Below are 19,302 nucleotides of genomic sequence, written 5' to 3' on the forward strand. Positions count from 1 at the left end.
TAGCACTGCCTCCCATCACCATGACAACACACAACCCACATTAGCCTCTTTGCTGTTTCCACGGTGCTGCTGGCACGTTGTCATCAGGCACCGAGATCTCACAAGGAAAAGATAGAGAGAAGCTCCCGGATGAACATCCATAAGAATGAAGGATGAAGGAGAGGGTTCCAACAATGTCTTGAGGGCTGAGCTAGGATGGGGATGTCTGCACCCAGGCGTGGAAGGAGACCTCAGCGTTTGCTCTTAGGACATGATCCAGCCCATGAAGGTGAGAAACTTCCCGACCATCCTGCAAGCCAGACAGCCTCTTCCTTTTCTAACAATGCTCCAGGATTCCCAAGGGCCGTGGCTCCAGGTAAAGGAGTGAGATAGAATAGCCTCAAAACCCTCTTATCAGCTCTGCAGCTCTGGGCCTCAGTCTCCTCATCAGGGAGAAAGAAAAAAGCCACCCTGATGCTGTCAGCGCTCATACACAGCTGCACAGGACACAACATCAGACAAGATGACTCTGTGATCATGATGGCGTGAGACAGAGACAAAACCGCTCCGCAGTCACGTCTGAGCGCACACAAAACAAGGTCACTGCGCAAACCGCAAAAACTGCCACTGACTCCCCCTCGCCTGGCCAAGGTGAACCACTTCTGCCAATCCTGTCCCTCCCACCACCTGGATAAAAATGATTAAGATGTGCAATCGTCTAATTACCTCCACTTCCTGATGGCATTCAAGCTGCAGCAAAACACACTACATTAAATCATCCCAAATCACTTAACACAGCCCACATCCTATAATAAGCCCCTCTTAACATCCTCTTACTGATGGGGAACCCCTTACTGGGTTCCCCGTGGTGTGCGCAAAGGGCCAACAAACTCAGCTTGGTTTGACTCCAGCGGGGCTCCTGGTGGTCTTTGGTTGGAAGGTATTGACCTCAGTGAAATGAGAACCTCATTAGAGCCAGACTGGGTTTTGTCTATCAGCATCCAAGCCCCTGTTTCTGCTAATGGTGCCCCACCCTTCTCCTTTTCTGTTCATGCCTTTGGAGGGAGCTGACCCTACTCTTGGCCCTGGGTGGATATGTTACATAGATATGGCCAATGATGCTTGGCTGAGCAATGGAGATGGAAGCCACAGTGGGCTAATGAAAGCTTTCCTTGAACCTTTTGCCAGAATACTGAGAAAGGGGCCTATCTCTTACTGGCTGTTGGGATGTAAACATGGGGCTGAGTGATCCAGTGATCTAGATTTATACCACAAGGGGAGGGACTGCCCAACAGTGACACAAGCATAAAGACTAGAGTTGGAGAGAGATGGAATCTTAAAAGTATCATTGAACTATCCTTGGATCCAGCCATACCTAAAGCGAAAATCATCCTTTCCTGCACATTTAGTTACATCAGCCAATACATTCCCCCTACCTCCGTAAGTTAATTGAATTGAGTTTCTATCACTTGAAGCTGAACAAGCCTTGACAATAATTACCTTATTCAGTCTTTTTATGGTATTCACTGAGATCTGGCTGTGAAAGGCTTAGCACATGACAAGTGCTCAACAGACGTGAACTATTACTGCAGAATCTGAAAGCAGGAAGAATCATGTGGCCCAACCTCCCACTCAAGGCACTAATTCCCCCCATGGTATCCCTGATGGAGTGTGATCCTAGTCCATGATTGGATACCTCTAGAGATGGGGAGCTCACTCCTTCACTCTCTCAGGAGACATTTGCTTCTATTAGTGGCAGCCCTGAAAGTCTCCACCCCAACCCCAACCCCAGACTCACCCTGCAACTGGGAGAAACGCAGGGCAGCAGCATTGAGTGCCTCCACCCGCTCACTCTGGGCAGCGATGTCCCCCTCCAGCAGCCCATGCTTCTGCAACAGGTCCTCTGCCTCCACCAGGTGCTGCCCACACTCCCGGGACAGCAGCTGAGCCTACAAGAAGGGGCAGCCCCGAGCATACTTTGAGCATCAGCCTTCAGGCCACTCCTCCCTCCCACTGCCCGTACCAGCCTCTGCTCCTCTACATGATCAGACTCTTCTGTCTCAGTCTCTGTGTCTCTGTCATCATTTCTCTCCATCTCTGTCTTTCTGAATGTTTCATCTCTCATTGTCTCTGCAGTTCTGGGCTCTGGCTTTATCACTCTTTCTCCCTCTTTATGCCTCCATCTGTATCTTCTTCCATCTCTCTGCCTTCCCCTCTGCCTCATTTACACTTCTCTGTCTCCATCTCTAACCCTCTTTCTCTCCAGTCTCTCTTTGTGTCTGTCTCTCTCTCTCCGCTTCCATCCTTCTCATCTCCATCTCGCTCTGTATCTGTCTGTCTATCTCCGGTAGGTCTCTCACTTTCTCAGATGGATTCCACCTCTGGATGTGTTTTTCTCTGTAGCCATTTAGATTTCTGTTCCTACCTTTGTGTCTGCTTCTCCAGCTCTCTTTCTCTGATTTCTCTTTCAAATTGTCACGATCTTCCTATGACTTAATCTTTCTGTCTCTGTCCCTACTCTCTCTGTCTCCATTTACTGTGTCTTTTTATCTATTTCTCTAGATATTTCTCTGTCTCTTTCTCACACTTTCTTTTTCTGCATCTCTGTCTCTCTCCCTGTATCTTTCACTCTTTCTTTTTGTCTCCCTTTCTCTTTATCTCTTTCTGTCTCGCTCTCCTTCCCTCTCCATCTTTGACAACTCCTACATTGTAGATCCCTCCCTCCCTCCCCTCCCAGCAGGCCATCTCCATCCTTGGTCCCCGGTCTGGCTCCCACCTGCATCTCCTCCATCCAGTCCACCATGTACACCATCTCCTGGAAGACTTTCTGCAGGGCCAGGTTCTGCTCGAGCCGTGTCCGCCGGGCACCTACCAGCCCAGTCAGCAGGGCCCACTGGCGCAGGACACTGTCACGCTGGGCTGCCACTCGGCGGGCATCATAGTAGCCTTCAGTCGCCAATGCCTGGGCCAGCTCTGCCACGCCCTGCACCCGCTCCTCATAGGCTGCAATGTCCGCCTCAATCGCTTCATGCTTCTTCATGGCTGCCTCCACTGCTGGCAGTTCATACCCAAAGTTGTCCTGGGGCAGGGCAGGCCACAGACACTCACCCATGTTGCCTCAGCAGTCAACCTGTTACCTTGACCCTGTGTGACCTTTGAAACTCCCCCACCTGCTCCTGTTTCCCTGGAGACCAGTCCCATCCTTCCCTGTTACCCTGGAGATCAGCCTCCCCATCCCCAGTTACCCTGGAGACCAGCTCCTCTCTTCCCTGTTACCCTGGAGACCAGCCCCACCTTTCCCAGTTACTCTGGAGACCAGCTCCACCCTTCCCTATTATATCTCTAACCCTAAACTTGTTACCCAGGAAATAGTCCCCATCCTTCCATTTCCTTAGAGACTGGGGACCAGGCCTACCCTATCCTGTTACTTAGGAGACCAATTCTGAGTTACCCTGGACACCAGATAACAACCTCCTTTGTCACTTAAGAGATAATTAAATACTCTCCCGATTTCTGAAGAGACTGATTTTGGGCTCTCTAGTTACCTTGGAGACCAGCCTCACTCTCTTATTACCCTAGAGAGCAGGCCTACCCCCCTCCCCTACCAATCACTTGGGAGACCGCTTCTCCCTTCCCACCCTCGTTTGTCACCTAGGAGACTAATCCAACACTTCTCTGTTGCTTAGGAGATCAAGTCTCCCTCTCTGGTCCTTGGGCCATCAGCCCCACCCCCCCTCCCATTCCCCCGGAGCCAAGCCCTACACCCTGTACCTGGGAGACCAGGCGCTGGTTCTCATTCAGCCAGCTCTCGCGCATAGCCACCTTGTGGTCAAACCTCTGGGCCAACAGTTCCAGCTTCTCCTGCCGGATCAGTTCAGCCCGTAGGGCAGCCTCTCGCTCGTGTTCTGCCTTCTCCAGTTGGCCCCATGCCTAGGGAGGCAGGAGATTCCAACAACTCCCCACAGTTAAGTGGCCCTGGCTTCTCTGTCTGAGGTCACTCCCAGCACTTATGACACCTTCTGCACAAACTGGGGAAAAAATGTTGCTTCCTCATGACCCTTTACTGCTAGGGAACCATCAGAATAAATATGCAGGCCGTGATGTCTGCAATGTAAATGGCTCCCTTGAGCAGTGCACAACCTACACAACTTTACAGAGCAACCCTTCCTCTCTCCTACATCCTCAGCCTCACCTTGTCGATATCCCAGATGCCACAGCCCTCCCGGGGCACGAAGAGGCGACGGTTGCAGGCACGCAGTTTGCTCTGGATGCTGAAGAGCAGCACCTCCAGGTTCCCCTTCTCCTGAAACCTGAAGGGGCCTGAGCTCAGGGACCCCTCCTCCACACCTCCACCTGCTCCCCTCCCTCCTGCGCTGGGCCTCACTTGACTGGCTTCTCCAGTGTGCAATAGGCCGTGAAAGCCTGAAGCTGCTGCTGCACCCCACTCAGTGAGTTGGCGAACTTCTGGTTGCTGATAAGCCCCACGGTGCGGTGGATCCAGGCTAGCAGCTCGGCCGCCAGCTCCTCATAGCGCTCAATGATCTTCCCTACCTCCAACACCTGGTCCAGGACCTGACCAGGCAAAGGGAGGTGGGATCAGCCTCATCCCAGATATGCCCCCACACAGTTCCCAGGCTCCCACCCGCCCCATTCCTTGGCTCCTCATACCTTCCCGATCCGCTTCCCCTCCACAGCCAGAGCCTTCATCTTAGAGAAGTAATGGTAGAAAGAGACCACATAGGTAATGATGGACTTCTCATCTGGAGCCTCCATGTTCACATCTAGAGGGTAAAGGAGAGTGAGGAAGCATGATGGTAAGCACTCTGACAGAGAGACTGAAGGTATTACAGGGAGCTGGGAGAACTCACTCTTAATAGCTGTGTGAACTTGGGCCAGGTAACTAACCTCTCTGTTCCTCAGTTTTTGTATCTTCCCAATGGGGCTCCACCTCATGGGATTAAACAGTGCCTGACACACATAAACCACAACAGAGAAATTTATTTATAATTATTTCTTGAACCATCATTCTACCTTCCACCTCAGGGCCTTTGCACATGCTGTTCTGTCTGGAACACTGTTCTCTTTTCTGTGTGCCAAACTCCCACTCATCCTTCAGGGCTCCACTAAACTTAAGTTTCCTCAAACAAGCCTTCCTGTTCATCCTGTCTAGAGTTGACCTCCTCTTGTTATTCTTCCTTATAGCAGTTTATCATTTCCTCCTAGAACATATCACAATTTATAATTAACTATTCATGTATGTGATTATGTTCTTACCTCGAGTTTCAGCTACATGAGGATAAGGGTTATGCCTATCTTTTACCACTGTTCCTGCCATGCCCTGCACACAGTAGGGGCTCAATAAATATTTACGAAATGTATGAATGGTGTCTGAGGTCAAGGACACAGGCTTCGGAGGCAGCCTGAGCTTGAATCCCACCTCAGCCACTTACTCACTGCATGTCCTTAGAAAACAGACCCAACTTCTATCAGCCTTAGTTCCCCATTGTTACAGTAAGGATAATCACAGTGTCTGCTACCTAGGAACACCATAAGCAGTAGAAAGAATAGCCTGGCACAGAGGAGTAACTCAGTAAATCCTGTTATCATTTTAATTTACCCATTGAATGCACAACAACCATCCTCTTCCCCGCCTCATGAAACTGACATCCAGTAAACACCGACCACATGCCAGGCATTGAGCACAGAATACAGCTATAAGAGGCAGGGTAGAGGAATGATTAAGACCATGATTTCTGGGATCAGATAGTCCTGTTTACTAGTGTTCTTTCCTTTTTTTAAAACTATTTACTTACTTACTTATTTATTTTACAGTATCATTTTTTAAATTGAAGTATAGTTGATTTACAATATTATATGTTATAGGTATACAATATAGTAATTCACAAATTTTTAAAGTTTATACTCCATTTACAGTTGTTATAAAATATTGGCTCTATTCCCCATGTTGTTCAGTACATCTCTGAAGCTTATTTTATACCTGATAGTTTGTACCTCTTAATCTTCCACCTCCATCTTGCCCCTCCCCCTTCCCTTCCCCACCGGTAACCACTAGTTCCTTCTCTACATCTGTGAGTCTGTTTCTTTTCTGTTATATTCACTAGTTTGTTGTATTTTTTTAGACTCCACATGTAAGTGATATCTTACAGTATTTGTCTTTCTTTGTCTGACTTATTTCACTAAGCATAATGCCCTCCAAGTCCACCCATGCTGTACACCAGAAACTAATACAACATTTTAAATCAATAGTACTTCAATTAAAAAGCAAACAAACAATCAGCCAGCCAACCCATTTAAATAAGGGCAGAAGAACTGAACAGACATTTTTTCCAAAAGAGGAAACGCAGATGGCCAACAGGAACATGAAAAGTTGCTCAACATCACTAATATCAGGGATGTTTACTGGTTTTCAGTGTGATGCTGAGCAAGTAATTTTACATCTTTGAGCCTTTGTTTCCATCACTTTAAAGCAGAATTGATGACTTATATCCAACCAGATCGGTGTGAGGATGAAAGGCAACAACATTCATATAATTCCCAGCCGTGTGCTTGGCACACAGTAGATGCTCAGAAAAAAGGGAACAACCATTATTCCAGATATGGGGGAGTGGTGAGGCAAGATCATGGCCATTATTCCAGAAAGAGGGGGTTGGTATTCCGTGTGATCATGGATTGGGAATGAGGCTGAAGTCAGGAGTGGGAGTGGGGATAGACTGAAAATGGGGAAGGGGCTGGGATGGGGACAGAGTTGTGGATGGGGACAGGCATAGGGATGGGCTGGGGATGGGAATGGGGTTAGAAACAGGATTGGTGTGGGGATGGGGCTAATGTTGGGGATTGGACAGCATTGGAGATCAGGTTGGGGATAGTGTTGGCTTTAGAGATGGGGCTGGGGTTAGGGAGAGAGAAGGGGTTGGGTGTGGAGGGAGATGACTAAGGATGGGGTTGGGGAGAGGAGGTTAAGATGAACATAGGAATAGAGATGGGGTCCAGTTTGAGATAGAAATGGAGAAACTAAGGGACATGGGGATGGGAAGGGAGTGGGATTGGTGATGAGGAAGGAGAGGGGAGGGAGTTGGGATTTGAAACCTTGGGATTCGGGAAGGTGTTGCAGGAGGATGGGTCGAGTCTGGGATGGCGCTGGGAGTGCGAGCCCCTCCAAGAGGAAATCTGGGCTGGGGCCAGGCAGGGCTCACCCTCAGGGTCCAGCAGACGTGCCAGCCCCAGGTGCTGCTCAGCCGTGCGGAAGGCTCTCTGCAGGTTGTAGTTGGCGTTGGACTTGGTGAGTTTGTTGAAGTCCACGAGGTCGGGCCTGGGCAGGGGCACAGAGTGGGCAGGCAGCAGGCAGGCTCCAAAGCCGGTGAGCAAACAGGTGAAAAGACATCCTTGTCTGAGTCCCACCCAGGGTGAGGGAGGGAGGAGCACAACCCAGCCAAGGGAAAAGCTGTGTGTGCTGGTGTGTGTCTGTGCAGCATTTCACTGCGTGAGGGCACACGTACGTGTGACTTCACGACACACACACATCTACTCAGGTGTGTTTCTCTACAGTTATTATGTAGTGCTTAGAAGTATGAGGTCTGGAGCCAGCTTTCCTGGCTCAAACCCCAGCTCAGCCACTTCCTGGCAGTCTGGGTGAGCTCTCTGTGCCTCAGTTTCCTCATCTGTAAAATGGGGGATAATAATAGCCTCTGCCTCATAGGGGCACTGAGTATGAAAGGACTTACAGGAAAGCACTTAGAACAATGCTGGTACACTTAGCAAATGTTCCCATTGTTAGCACAACCCGGGTTACAGCTTATGTGTTTGTGGGTGTGTAGATGGTGCTGGGTCTCCCTGTACATGTATGAGTGTGTATGTGTGGGTTCTGGCTTCTGTCACAGCAGAACAAGTCCCTCCCAGTCTCTGGGCCTCAGTTTCCCCAATCTGTCACATGGACGAGGGTGATGTGGGGATAATTTGCCTGGATGCCCACCCCTCAGCCAGCTCAGTCCCAGGCCCTGAAGTATGAGCATGTGGGTGTGCAGGGAGCCAGGAGAGGATCTGGGGGTGCACAGTGAGGAAGGAGTTTCTGGTGCACACACAGGAGCGGATCCAAGCGGAGTGAGCTGCCCACCGTGGGGGCGTCTAAGCATCAGGACCAGGTACAAGCTGTATATGTGCATGAGTATATGGATGTTTCCATGTGTGCACACAGTATGCAGCCTGGACAGGGGTCTGTGTGTGTGTGCCTGTGTGTAAGAGCATGAGTGTGAACGGAAACATGTATGTGTGCAGAGAGGTGAAGTGGGGGTCCTGTGTCTACACGTGTTTATATACATCCCTGTACAAGTGTGTGCCCAAGGGATGTGGGGTTGGGGGTAGGGCCAGGCTGGGCTGCCCCAGGCCAGGTGGTACCTGTGCCGGTGAATGAGGGCATTGAAGGCCAAACCATCCCGCCAGCTGGTGGTAAAATTCTGGATGTTTACCTCAGGGTACCTGGCAGTGTGGAAGGGAGAGACAGAGGCAGAGATGGAGAGTTAGGAGGAAAGAGGGAGGGAGGGAGACACAGACAGACAGGCAGAGATGGATCAGTGGATGGATGGATATACATGATATATAGATGGATGATGAGAGAGAGAGAGGGAGAAAGAGAGAAAGATAGATAGGTAGATAGATTGAGTGGACCAGGGAAACGAACAGAGAGAGAGATCGAGAGAGAGAGAGACAGGAGAGGAGCAAACAAGAGAGAGAAACAGAGGGAAGACAAAAAGAAGAAGGAAGGAAAGGACAGAGAGAGAGCAAGATGCAGATAGAGATGGGGAAAGAAAGGAGTGGGGAGAGAGAGATAGGAGGGAAAGAGAAGGGAGGAGGGAGAGAGAGATAGGAGGGAAAGAGAAGGGAGGAGGGAGAGAGAGGAACAAGGAAGAGCAGACACAGAGGTAAAGACAGACACATGAAAGAACTAAGAGCATCTCAAGACAGCCCCAGGAGGACGAGAGTCAGCGGAAGCCCAGTCTCCATCCACACTTGCCCCTCCCTCCTTCTTCCAAGGGCTTTGAGTCTCCAGAGGGCACTTGTGTCTCATGCCAGGCCCCTCCCCTCAGGGCAGAGAGTTGCAGGACGAGGGGACATACCTAGTGGGGTCTGTGCGCCCCATTTCTCGACTCCACTGAAGGTACCAAGACCTGAACTTCCCACCCGAGCTACCAGAGCCCTGGTGTGTGTTCCCCTAGGCTGAGGGGTCGGGAAAGAGCTCAGGATAGGGCTGGGGGGTTCCACACAGGTGCACATGAGGCCTCTGTGGTGCAGAATGAGATGGGGGAGGGAAGGGAGCTCACCACCTTAGGCATTGCTCTCTGAGAAGTCCAAGTTCTAAATTTGAACCTGACCTTCTAGAGGTTTAGTCATTAAGTTTGGAGGAGTTTGTTACCAGTTTGTTAACTTCAGATGTAATTTTGACACTGAGGACTTGGGCTGCCCCTTGTACTCCTGTCCCAGAAGGAAGCCCAGAGGTCAGGGCCTGGCCTTCCTAGGGACTAGGGGGTTTGGGGGGCTCACCCAGCTGTCTTCATCTGACACCACAAGAGCAGTGCGTCCTTGGCTGAGCGAGTCTCTCTGTTGTCCTCAGTCTCAATTTTGATGACTTGAATCTGTGAGGATACAAAACATGGCTACTGGGACCTGGAGGGCTTGAGGCTGGGCAACAGCCCACCCCAACCGAGGGACGGCAGAGATGAGAGATGCAGCTTTAGGCCTGGGGGGTGGAGGCACCACCTTGTCCCCCTCCCCTTCCCCTACAGCATGTCCTTTCCCACTCCTGAGAGTCTTCCCTACCCAGCTCCCTCTTCACCTCCCTATGGCCCTACCCTGGTCCAGCTCCAGTCTCTTCCTCAAGCTCCTGGCCCCTAATTTTAGTGACCACCTCAAATCCAGAAGGATCTTTCTATGTCTGATTATGCCCTTCCTCTTGATAAAACTCTCTAAATTCTCCCTATCTCAGACAGAATAAAATCCAACTGCTAATCACAGATCACCTCAGCCCTGCCAACCATTCTGACCTCATCTCCTCTCTGTCTCCCCTTTGCCTCCTGTTCTCTAGCCTTACTGGTCTTTCTGTACCTGTAACATGCCAAGCTCACTCCTACCTCAGGGCCTTTGCATTTGCTGTGCCCCCTGCCTGGAATGCTTTCTCCTTTCATCTTCATGTCATTCAGCCATCAGCTTCTCTGGTCACTAAGGCTAAAATCTCAACACCATCAATGGGATATTTTATATCCCTTTTACTGCTTTATCATAATCTATTCTGTTTTGTAAAGTTATTTCCACTTCTCTGCCTAGAATTGTCCTTTTCCCATACCTTTCCTGTTTGCACACTGATGTGTTTATTATCTGTCTACCCTCTCCACCACGTCTTGTTCCAAAAACACAGAAAATGTGTCTATTTTGTTTCTGAACTGAAGCAAGATTGCCTGCATTTGAATTCCAGCCCCAGTACGCAGCTGTGTGACCTTAAGCATATTACTTCACCTCTCTGGGCTTCAGTTTTCTCATTGGTAAAGTGGGATAATAAATAGTACCTAATTATTGAGGGGTTTGTGCATATTAAATACCAAGTGCTTAGAACAGATGAAAAAATAAATGATCATATATTATCACCACCATCACTATGATGAGTTAGAGTTTTATCAAGAGGAGGGGCATTACACTTTTTAAAAATCATTTTCACCCCCACCACCTGGAACAGGGTTCCCAGAGCATATTAGGAATATTTTTGGAGTGAATGAATGAATGGCTGAGGAACACCTTCCTATGGCTCCATTGTGGGAGCGGGGCTGGGCTGGGGTCACTTGAGGATCACCTGGAAGCGCAGGATGATGGTCCAGACCAGCCCCAGGGTCAGTCGGTGGTTTCCGTCCACAATGTCATGCGAGCCCACATTCTCCAAGTGCACGCGCTGCTCCTTCAGGAACTGCAGTGCCTTGTCCACATTTTCCAGGGAGTGGATCCTCATGCGACCACGCGTGGGCCTTGGCTAGGGCGGCAGGGGCATTAGGAGATCCAGAACCTGGCCAAGAGCACCGTGCCCTCTACCCTATCTCTTCCAAAGAAGGCCGCCCACAAAACTATGCACCCCCAAATTCCAAGTCCAAGCCCAGGCAATGCCCTTCAGTCGCCTCATCAAATACCCAGGACTCAATCCTTCTAAAGAAGCCCTACCCCATTCGTAGCCAGACCCTTTCAGGGCGTATTCAAGTTCCTGGACCCGCCCTTTCAATTTAAGCCCCACCTCCAACCTGATAACCACGCCTTTTACCATGCAGCTCCGCCCCCTGTCTGTAGCCATACTCTCGCCTCTTCCATTGGATCTCTGCTCCAGGCGACTAATGTTTTGCCACTAGTTCCATGGCCATATCCCTCACTTCCTCTTTTTCAGGTCCCAGCCAAGGACCACGCCCATTTCTATCAAGCCCCGCCCCACTCCAGGGCTCTCCCCTTGTTTATAGCTCTATTCCTTTCAAAGGCGTTTGTTTCTATTCTATAGCCATGCCCCTCACGATTTCCTGAGCTCCAGACTCTGCTTCTTTAATCGATATCTAGCTCCAACAGAAAGCAACCCTTTGCGATGAAGCCCCATCCAAGCTCAGAAATACAACTGCAACCCATACAAGAAGCCACACCCATACAAGAGTTCCGTCTGGTCCCCCAGCCTCATCCTTCTGATGACAACCGTACTCTCATCCTTCATAGACCCACTGCAACTGAGTTCTGCCCCTGTTTTATAGCCATGCCTCTTGCTACCGCACTACCCAGGGCAGTTCCTTCTAATAAAGCTCCTCCCTTCTCCAATAAGCCCATCCCTTCCAACGGAGCCCCACTCAAGCCCGGAGTCCCGCACTGAACGACAATCCTCTCCTTTGACGGAATCTCGCCTCTGTTCCAAGCCACAACCCGCGGCTCCTCACAACCAAGCCCTGCCCCTGTGCCATAGCCCCGCCCACCCTAATAAGGGGCTTTTACCCACCTAGCCTTTCTAGGACGTTCCACCCAACCTTTAGCCAGGCCCTGTAGTAGCCCCGCCCGGGACTCCAGGGCCGCCCTCTTCCCCCAGCCCTCCTGGCCCTCTCACCAGCTGCTCCCCCGACAGCACTTCCAAGAGCCGCGTGAGCACGAAGCCATCCCTAAGGTCGGCATAGAGGTCCCCGATGTGGCAGCCAACGCGGGCGAGGTGCGAGTTCACCCACTTGGTGAAGGTTTTCTTCTGCACAGCCTCCCGCTCATCTGAAGGACAGACCCTAATGAGGCCCAGTCTCCTCCAGGACCTCTCCCTTCCAGCTTCACTCCAGCCCTCCCCTGCCAACCCCCAGCCAAATCCTGCTCAGGCCCAGCTCTCTGCAACTATCCGGTCTTTGTTCAGGCGGCTCTTCCTACCTGGGACAACCTCTCCGCCCCTCCTACCCCGCCTTCTGCCCTCCCCTCCACTGCCCACCTGGAGATGGCCTCCTTGTCCTTTAAAGTTTTCCTGGGATATTACTTCCCCAGGAAGGCTTATCTGTTTCTTACCCAAATCGGCTCTGTTCATTCCTTCAATATTTGAGCACCCGCTATGTGCCCCATGCTGTTCTAGGCTCTGAATACAGACAAAGCCCTTCTGTGGCAGAGCTCAGTTTAGTGGGGACATACATTAGGGAGCCATAGAGGGTTAGGAGGAAGAAGGACAGGATAAGAGTTGGGTTTCAGGGACATCTCTGGCTGCTGTGGGAAGGGTACCTCACAGAGGGCAAGAATGGCAGCCCGGAGCCCAGGGAGGAGATGAGGGAAAGGACCCCAGAGAGACAGAGAATGAAGTTGGACGAGGGCAGAAGCCGAGGGAATGGAAGAAGGGGGCATACTGTAGAGTTATTAAGAGTTGGCCACTGAATGTCTGTGGGGAATGAAAAGGAAGGAATATGCCAGAATGAACATTCCCTGAGGGCAGGAACCATGTCTCCCCTCTCTAGTAGCCAGACAGCCAGGTTTCCAACATCCCTGGGGCAAGGAGTAAGCTTGGGACTACCAACAGGAGGGTAGTGGAAGGATGTGCGAGACTTCTGCCTCACTTGCTTACAAAGAAATTGTTTGGGATCTATCTTACTGTCTTTTTTTTTAATATATAAGTTTTACTATAAGCAGTAATTCACACACTATAAAATTCAGCCTTCTAAAGTGTAAATTCAGTGGTTTTTAGCATAGTCACAGAGTTGTGCAACCATCACCACTATCGAATACCAGAAGATTTTTACCACCCCAAGAAGAAACCCTGTACCCACTTAACAGTCACTCCCCACTCCCCCTTTTCTTAACCCTCAGCAATCATTCATCTATTTTCTGTCTCTACGGATTCACCTATTCTGGACACTTTACATAAGTGAAATCATGCAGTATACGGCCTTTTATGTCTTGACTTCCTTCTCTCAGCATAATATTTTCAAGGTTCATTCATGTTGTGGCATGTATCAGTATTTTATTCCTTTTTACAGCCAAATAGCATCTCATTGGGTAGATATACTACATTTTACTTATCTAAATGTCCATCAGCTGATGGACATTTGGGTTATTTCTACTTTCTGGTGATTATGAGCAATGCTGCTATGAACAATCAGGTATAAGTTTTTGTCCGGACACATGTTTTCAGTTATCTTGAGTATAAACCTGGGAGTAAAATGGCTGGGTCAACTGGTAACTCTATGTTTAATCTTTTGAGGAACTTCCAGACTGTTTTCCAAAGTGGCTGAACCATTTTACATTCCCACCAGCAATGTACAAGGGTTCCAATTTCCCCACATCCTCACCACCACTTGTCATTTTCCTTTCTTTTCTTTTCTTTTTTAATTTTATTATGGTCATCCCAGCGGGTATGAAGTGGCATCTCAATGTTGTTTTGATTTGTATTTCCCTGATGATTAACAATTTGAGCATCTTTCACATGCTTATTGGCCATATGTATTACTTCTTTGCTGAAATATCTATGCAAATCCTTTGCCCATTTTTTAAACTAGGTTATTTGTCTTGTTATCATCTGTACTATCTTAGTACCTTTCTGTGAATCTATAATTATTTCATAATTTAAAGTTTTACCAAAAAAGGAAACTGTTGTCTGGCCTTCCTCCCTCTTCCCCCAACTTCCACAGCTTGAAAACCAAGGTACACAGAGCACAGGATGGGAGAAGGAACCTGGAATCCACACTCACTGCTCGGAGCAGAGCCTCTTTGCCAATGAGGCTGCTCATGTCGGGACCATCCAGGAGGAAGAAACAAGCTTCTATGTCCTTTAAGCCACTGTTGGGTCTCTTTGTTACAGCAGCTTAGCCTGTACAGATACTGTTCACGTTTCATAACTAAATGATTCAGCAGTCCATATTTTATAACTAAATATTTAGCAGTCATACTTTTAAGTTCCCTATGAGTGCAGAAATTATGATTTGTATTACCAGTTTATTCCCAATTTTAACCATCTGAAACCTCACAATAACTTTTCTTCCTAAAATGCACTTTTTATAACATTTCCAAATATTACATTTGATTCTGGCAGTAGAGAATACACGTAACTAGAAAACTTGCAGTAAATTGACCTGTATTTCTTTTTGGGTGTGTGTGTGTGTTTGTTTGTTTGTTTTGGTGGGGGAAGGTAATTAGGTTTACTTATTTATTTATTTTTGGAGGAAGTACTGGGGAATGAACCCAGGACCTGGACCTCCTGTATGCTAAACATGAACTCCACTTGAGCTATACCCTCCCCCCAACTTTTTTTATCTTTTGTATTTCTTTGTGCTTCAAGTTGGATCTTTTTTTTTTTTTTTTTTTTGGAAGAGTGACATTTATTTGTTTAGGTTTTTTTTCAAGGGGGGAGGTAATTAGGCTTATTTATTTCTTTATTTTGAGAGGAGGTACCAGGGATTGAACCCAGGACCTTGTTCATACTAAGCATGTGCTCTACTACTTGAGTTATACCCGTCCCCGCAAAGTTGGATCTTGAATGTTTGCCTTTAGTTTGAAAATGAATATACAGAAACAAGCAGTAAATCCAAATGGCCTATCTCGTTTGTTTAAATGTGGGGTTTGTGCTGTTTGGATAGGATGATCATTGATCACACATGAGGAATCGATGACAGAAAAGACGCTGAATTGGGTATTTGGTGATTCTGCCTTCCCACAACCGATGACCATAGCAGATTGTGGCCACTGCGGAGGCCCGACTGGAACTTTGGCACATCCCCAGTGTGGTGCAGAATGAGGACAACTGGATTCAGTCCTGTCTCTACTGATGGCCACTGTGTGACTTTGACAGGCCATCCCTCCTCTTTGGGCCTCTATTTTCCCATTTCCAAAATGAGAGGTTTGGGGGAAGGGTATAGCTCAGTAGTAGAGCACATGCTTAGCATGGACAAGGTCCTTGGTTCAATTCCCAGTACTTCCATTAAAAATAAAGAAATAAATAAACCTAATTGGCCACTCCTCCCCCCCAAAAAAGAAAAAAAATCAATAAGAGGTTTGTCAGTGGGTTCTGGGGGACCCTGGACGTTTGGCAATTCATACTTGGAAGACAAGGATCCATGAGAATATTTTTAATTTTTAGTTTCATTTCAATGGTACCCAAGGAAAATTAATAGAAACAAATCCTGGACCATCTGGATGGTGACTTCATAGAGGGGACTATGCTGTGAGCGTTCAGGTTTTGTGATTCATTAACACAGAGCTGGGGTCCAGAGCTGAAATGCCCACAGGGGCCAGGCAACCAGGCCTTCCTGAAGTGGGGCAGTGGCCACACGGCCCCGGAGAACAGAGCCTCCCAGGAACAAAGGCTCAGTGTTGCCATAATATATTATAGTCCACGAGGAGCCAAAAATCTGGAGACAAAATCTCCCTATTTTTAAATGTTGGCAACTGATTTACGTTTTTATAAAACACAGTGGGGCTGAAACCAAATATGTCCCAGAGTGCCACTTCTGATATAAGATGACACTGAATGTTTACTGCGTTGGTGAGAGTGTTTGGCTGCCTTGCTGGGTATCTTTCGTCTGCCCCTCCGGTGCCGCCTCCACTCTTCTGCACCTGCTCTGGGCCCAGGGAAGTTGTCTGGTGTAGACCATGTGAATGGGCTCCCTGGCCCATACAGGCCTTAGACTGTCGGTTGGGTTTGGCTAGCCAGAGATGAGAGGAGAAAGAAGTGGCTGAGCAACTTATTCCCTCCCTGCTTGACCATCTTCTGCCAGGGCCTGGTGTCTCTCTCTACTCCGTGCTCCTCCCTCTCACTCCCTTCCCTGCCCGAGGCCCTAGAGGTCGCCATCACCCTTGTAAGCTCTCACAACCCTGCCTACACCTCTGTAAATCATCCTTTCATTAAACTCACCTTAATTTTACCCGTTTGAGGGAGCTATCCACTTCTTCCTGGCACTCAAGTTGGTACACAAACCTTTAAGCTGTCAAGACTCCAAGCCAAAAGATCATGGTCCTACCTCTGCCACTGTGCTCATATTGAGTTATTTTAGCATTTATATTTTCTTTTCCACTATGGTAGTCACCAGTCAGAAGTGAAATGCTTTTCCTTAGAATAAAGTTTTAATTTTTTATATCTTGAGATTTTTTTCATATCTAATACATTGAGATTTTCATGGAGCAGGGAATAGCTACTCCCTTCTCTACTACTGGTTAAGAAGGAAGCATAGAGTGAGACTTCATATGTAAATGATATGTTTGGCTATTAGTCTGGGAAAAGTTAGGAAGCCAGAGATACCAAGTATTATTAGAAATGTGGGGCCATCATAACCCTCATGTCTGCCAGTGGGAGTTCTGGACTAGGGCAGCCATTCAGAAGGTGATCTGAGTCAAATTAAATCAACATATACCCACCATGACCCAGCAATTCTTTCCCTATGTATCTGTCCCGTAAACTTTTCCAAACTGGTTTACAAGGAGCATGTATGATGTTGTTCAATACAGTGCTATTTGCGGGGAGGGAGCAGGGCAGGCTGGGGGTTGGAGACAGCCTGGTCTCCATCACTGGGAAAGTGGAACATGGTGAATGCACACCACAGACTCCATGCAGCAGTTAGCAGCAACAGATTAGAGGCACACAGAGCCCCAGGGGTGAGTCTTGAGGCTAGAAGGCATAACGCTGAATGAGAAAATAATGCAAAAAATGCAATAAAGATATAGTAAAATACGCATCAATTAGCAATGCCTGCATTCACAAACCCACACATAGGGGGCTCCCAGATTCGTGACAGAGTGAACCTGAAGTTCAGTTGGGAAAGGGAAGTCTTCAATAAATGGAGCTGAGTCAGCTGGATGTCCACATGGGGGGAAAAAGAACCTTGACCCATGCTGTACACAGTAATAAATATAGTAAATACCATTTGGCTTATAAATCTAAGTACAAAAGGGATACAATAAGGCTTTTAGAAGAAAACATCAAAGAATATCTCCAGGATCTTGGAGTAGTCAACGATTTCTTACACAAAACACAAAATCTTAGCCAAATAGGAAATAATTATTAAATAATTATTAAATTAGACTACTTGTAAATGAAGAAATACTGTTCATCAAAAGGCAACATTAAAAGAATGAAAAGGTAAGCCACATCGTAGGAGAAAATATTCATAACAAGTGTATCTGACAAAGGACTTGTACCCAGAATATATAAGAACTCCTGCAAAACAAAACAAAACAAAACAAAACAAAACAAAACAAACAAAACAAAACAAAAAGTAAGAATAGTAATAGGAAAACAAGCACAAGACTTCACAGGAGAATATCCAAATACTAAATATATGAAGAGGTGCTCCACCTCATTAAATGTTATTAGCTATCAGGAAAATGCAAATTAAAACCACAATAGAATCCACACCTGTCAGAATGGCTAAAATTTAAAAGACTGACCCCATCAAGGGTCAGATATACAGCAACTGAATTGCTCATACACTGTTGGAGGAACGTAAAATTATACAAACTGGAAGTTTCTTCTATAGTTAGATTTACACCTACCCTGTGACCCAATAATTTCACTCCCAGGTGGGTCTAAGCATCAGAAATGAGTGCTTATATCCACCAAAAACACGTACTAGAAAGTTTAGAGCGGCAACAATTTGTCAGGTGAATGTGATAACCACTGCACTATGGAAACAACGCAACAATTTGTAATACTACTAATTACCAGTTTGTAGTAATCTAGTTTGTGATATCCCCAACTCGAAGCCACCTCAAATGCTCACCAACAGGTGAACAGATAAGTTAGGGCACATTCGCATTGTGGAATACTATACAGCAATGAAAAGGGATGATATACAAGTAGAGGTAGACATGGATGAATTGAATCTCATAAGAGGAAGTGTAGAGTGAACGAAGCCAGTTGTCAGAAGGGTACCCACTGCTTGATTCTGTTTATATAAAGTTCAGTTGCTAGCAAATTCAATGTACACTCTTAGAAGTTAGGACAGTGTTTACTCTGGGGTGTAGTGATACAGAGGCAGCCTGAGTGGGGCTTCTCTGGGGCTGTCAAATTCTGTTTCCTGATCTGGGTGCTAGTTACAAAGGGGCACTAATTGTGGAAATCCTGGACACTCACACTATATCTGCCCTTCTATATGCATGTAATACTTTTAATAAAGAGTTAAAATATATGGATACATGCACACTAATTAGCAATGCACGTTTCACAGTCATCCACATGCAAAGGAAAAGATCCGCATTAAAACAATTGGAAATGTGTCCATAGACAGATGACTGGCTAAAGAAGTTATGGGATATTTACACAACGGAATACTACTCAGCCATAAAACAGAATAAAATAATGCCATTTGTAGCAACATGGATGGATTTGGAGACTGTCATTCTAAATGAAGTAAGCCAGAAAGAGAAAGAAAAATGCCATATGATATCACTCATATATGGAATCTAAAAAAAGAAAAAAAGAGGACACTAGTGGACTCATCTACAAAACAGAAACAGACTCGCAGACGTAGTACACAATCTTACAGTTACCGGGGGAAAGTGGGTATAGCAAGGTATAAATTTGGGAGTTTGAGATTTGCAAATGTTAGCCACTATATATAAAAATAGATTTTAAAAAATTTCTTCTGTATAGCACAGGGAACTGTATTCAATATCCTGCAATAACCTTTAATGAAAAAGAACATGAAAACAAATACACAGGGGAGAAAAAGGAAAAAAACAGTTGTTGCATATAGGAGAGAGGGCACTGATGTGACATATGGGAATAAAACAGAATAAATGAGTAGGTTAAGAGGCAAGAGGACTCACACAGACGCCAGACAACAGCAAGCCACACAC

At 47.2% G+C, this 19,302-nt stretch overlaps 1 protein-coding gene across 2 annotated transcripts in view; it reads right to left on the minus strand.

Annotated features, from left to right (window-relative positions):
• Positions 1-19,302, minus strand: part of SPTBN4 (spectrin beta, non-erythrocytic 4) — a 68,911-nt gene that overhangs the window by 43,830 nt on the left and 5,779 nt on the right. For both annotated transcript variants that reach the window (XM_032486018.1, XM_032486017.1), the window contains 11 exons: positions 12,104-12,255; positions 10,835-11,008; positions 9,535-9,626; positions 8,392-8,472; positions 7,194-7,309; positions 4,648-4,760; positions 4,364-4,551; positions 4,172-4,289; positions 3,751-3,909; positions 2,756-3,058; positions 1,778-1,928 (listed from right to left, as the gene is read on the minus strand). In XM_032486018.1, the coding sequence (XP_032341909.1) occupies positions 1,778-1,928; positions 2,756-3,058; positions 3,751-3,909; positions 4,172-4,289; positions 4,364-4,551; positions 4,648-4,760; positions 7,194-7,309; positions 8,392-8,472; positions 9,535-9,626; positions 10,835-11,008; positions 12,104-12,255 (1,647 nt within the window). The remainder of the gene's footprint in view (positions 1-1,777; positions 1,929-2,755; positions 3,059-3,750; positions 3,910-4,171; positions 4,290-4,363; positions 4,552-4,647; positions 4,761-7,193; positions 7,310-8,391; positions 8,473-9,534; positions 9,627-10,834; positions 11,009-12,103; positions 12,256-19,302) is intronic.

This window comes from Camelus ferus, chromosome 9 (genome assembly GCF_009834535.1).
Source record: "Camelus ferus isolate YT-003-E chromosome 9, BCGSAC_Cfer_1.0, whole genome shotgun sequence".
In the NCBI taxonomy this organism is placed as follows: domain Eukaryota; kingdom Metazoa; phylum Chordata; class Mammalia; order Artiodactyla; family Camelidae; genus Camelus; species Camelus ferus.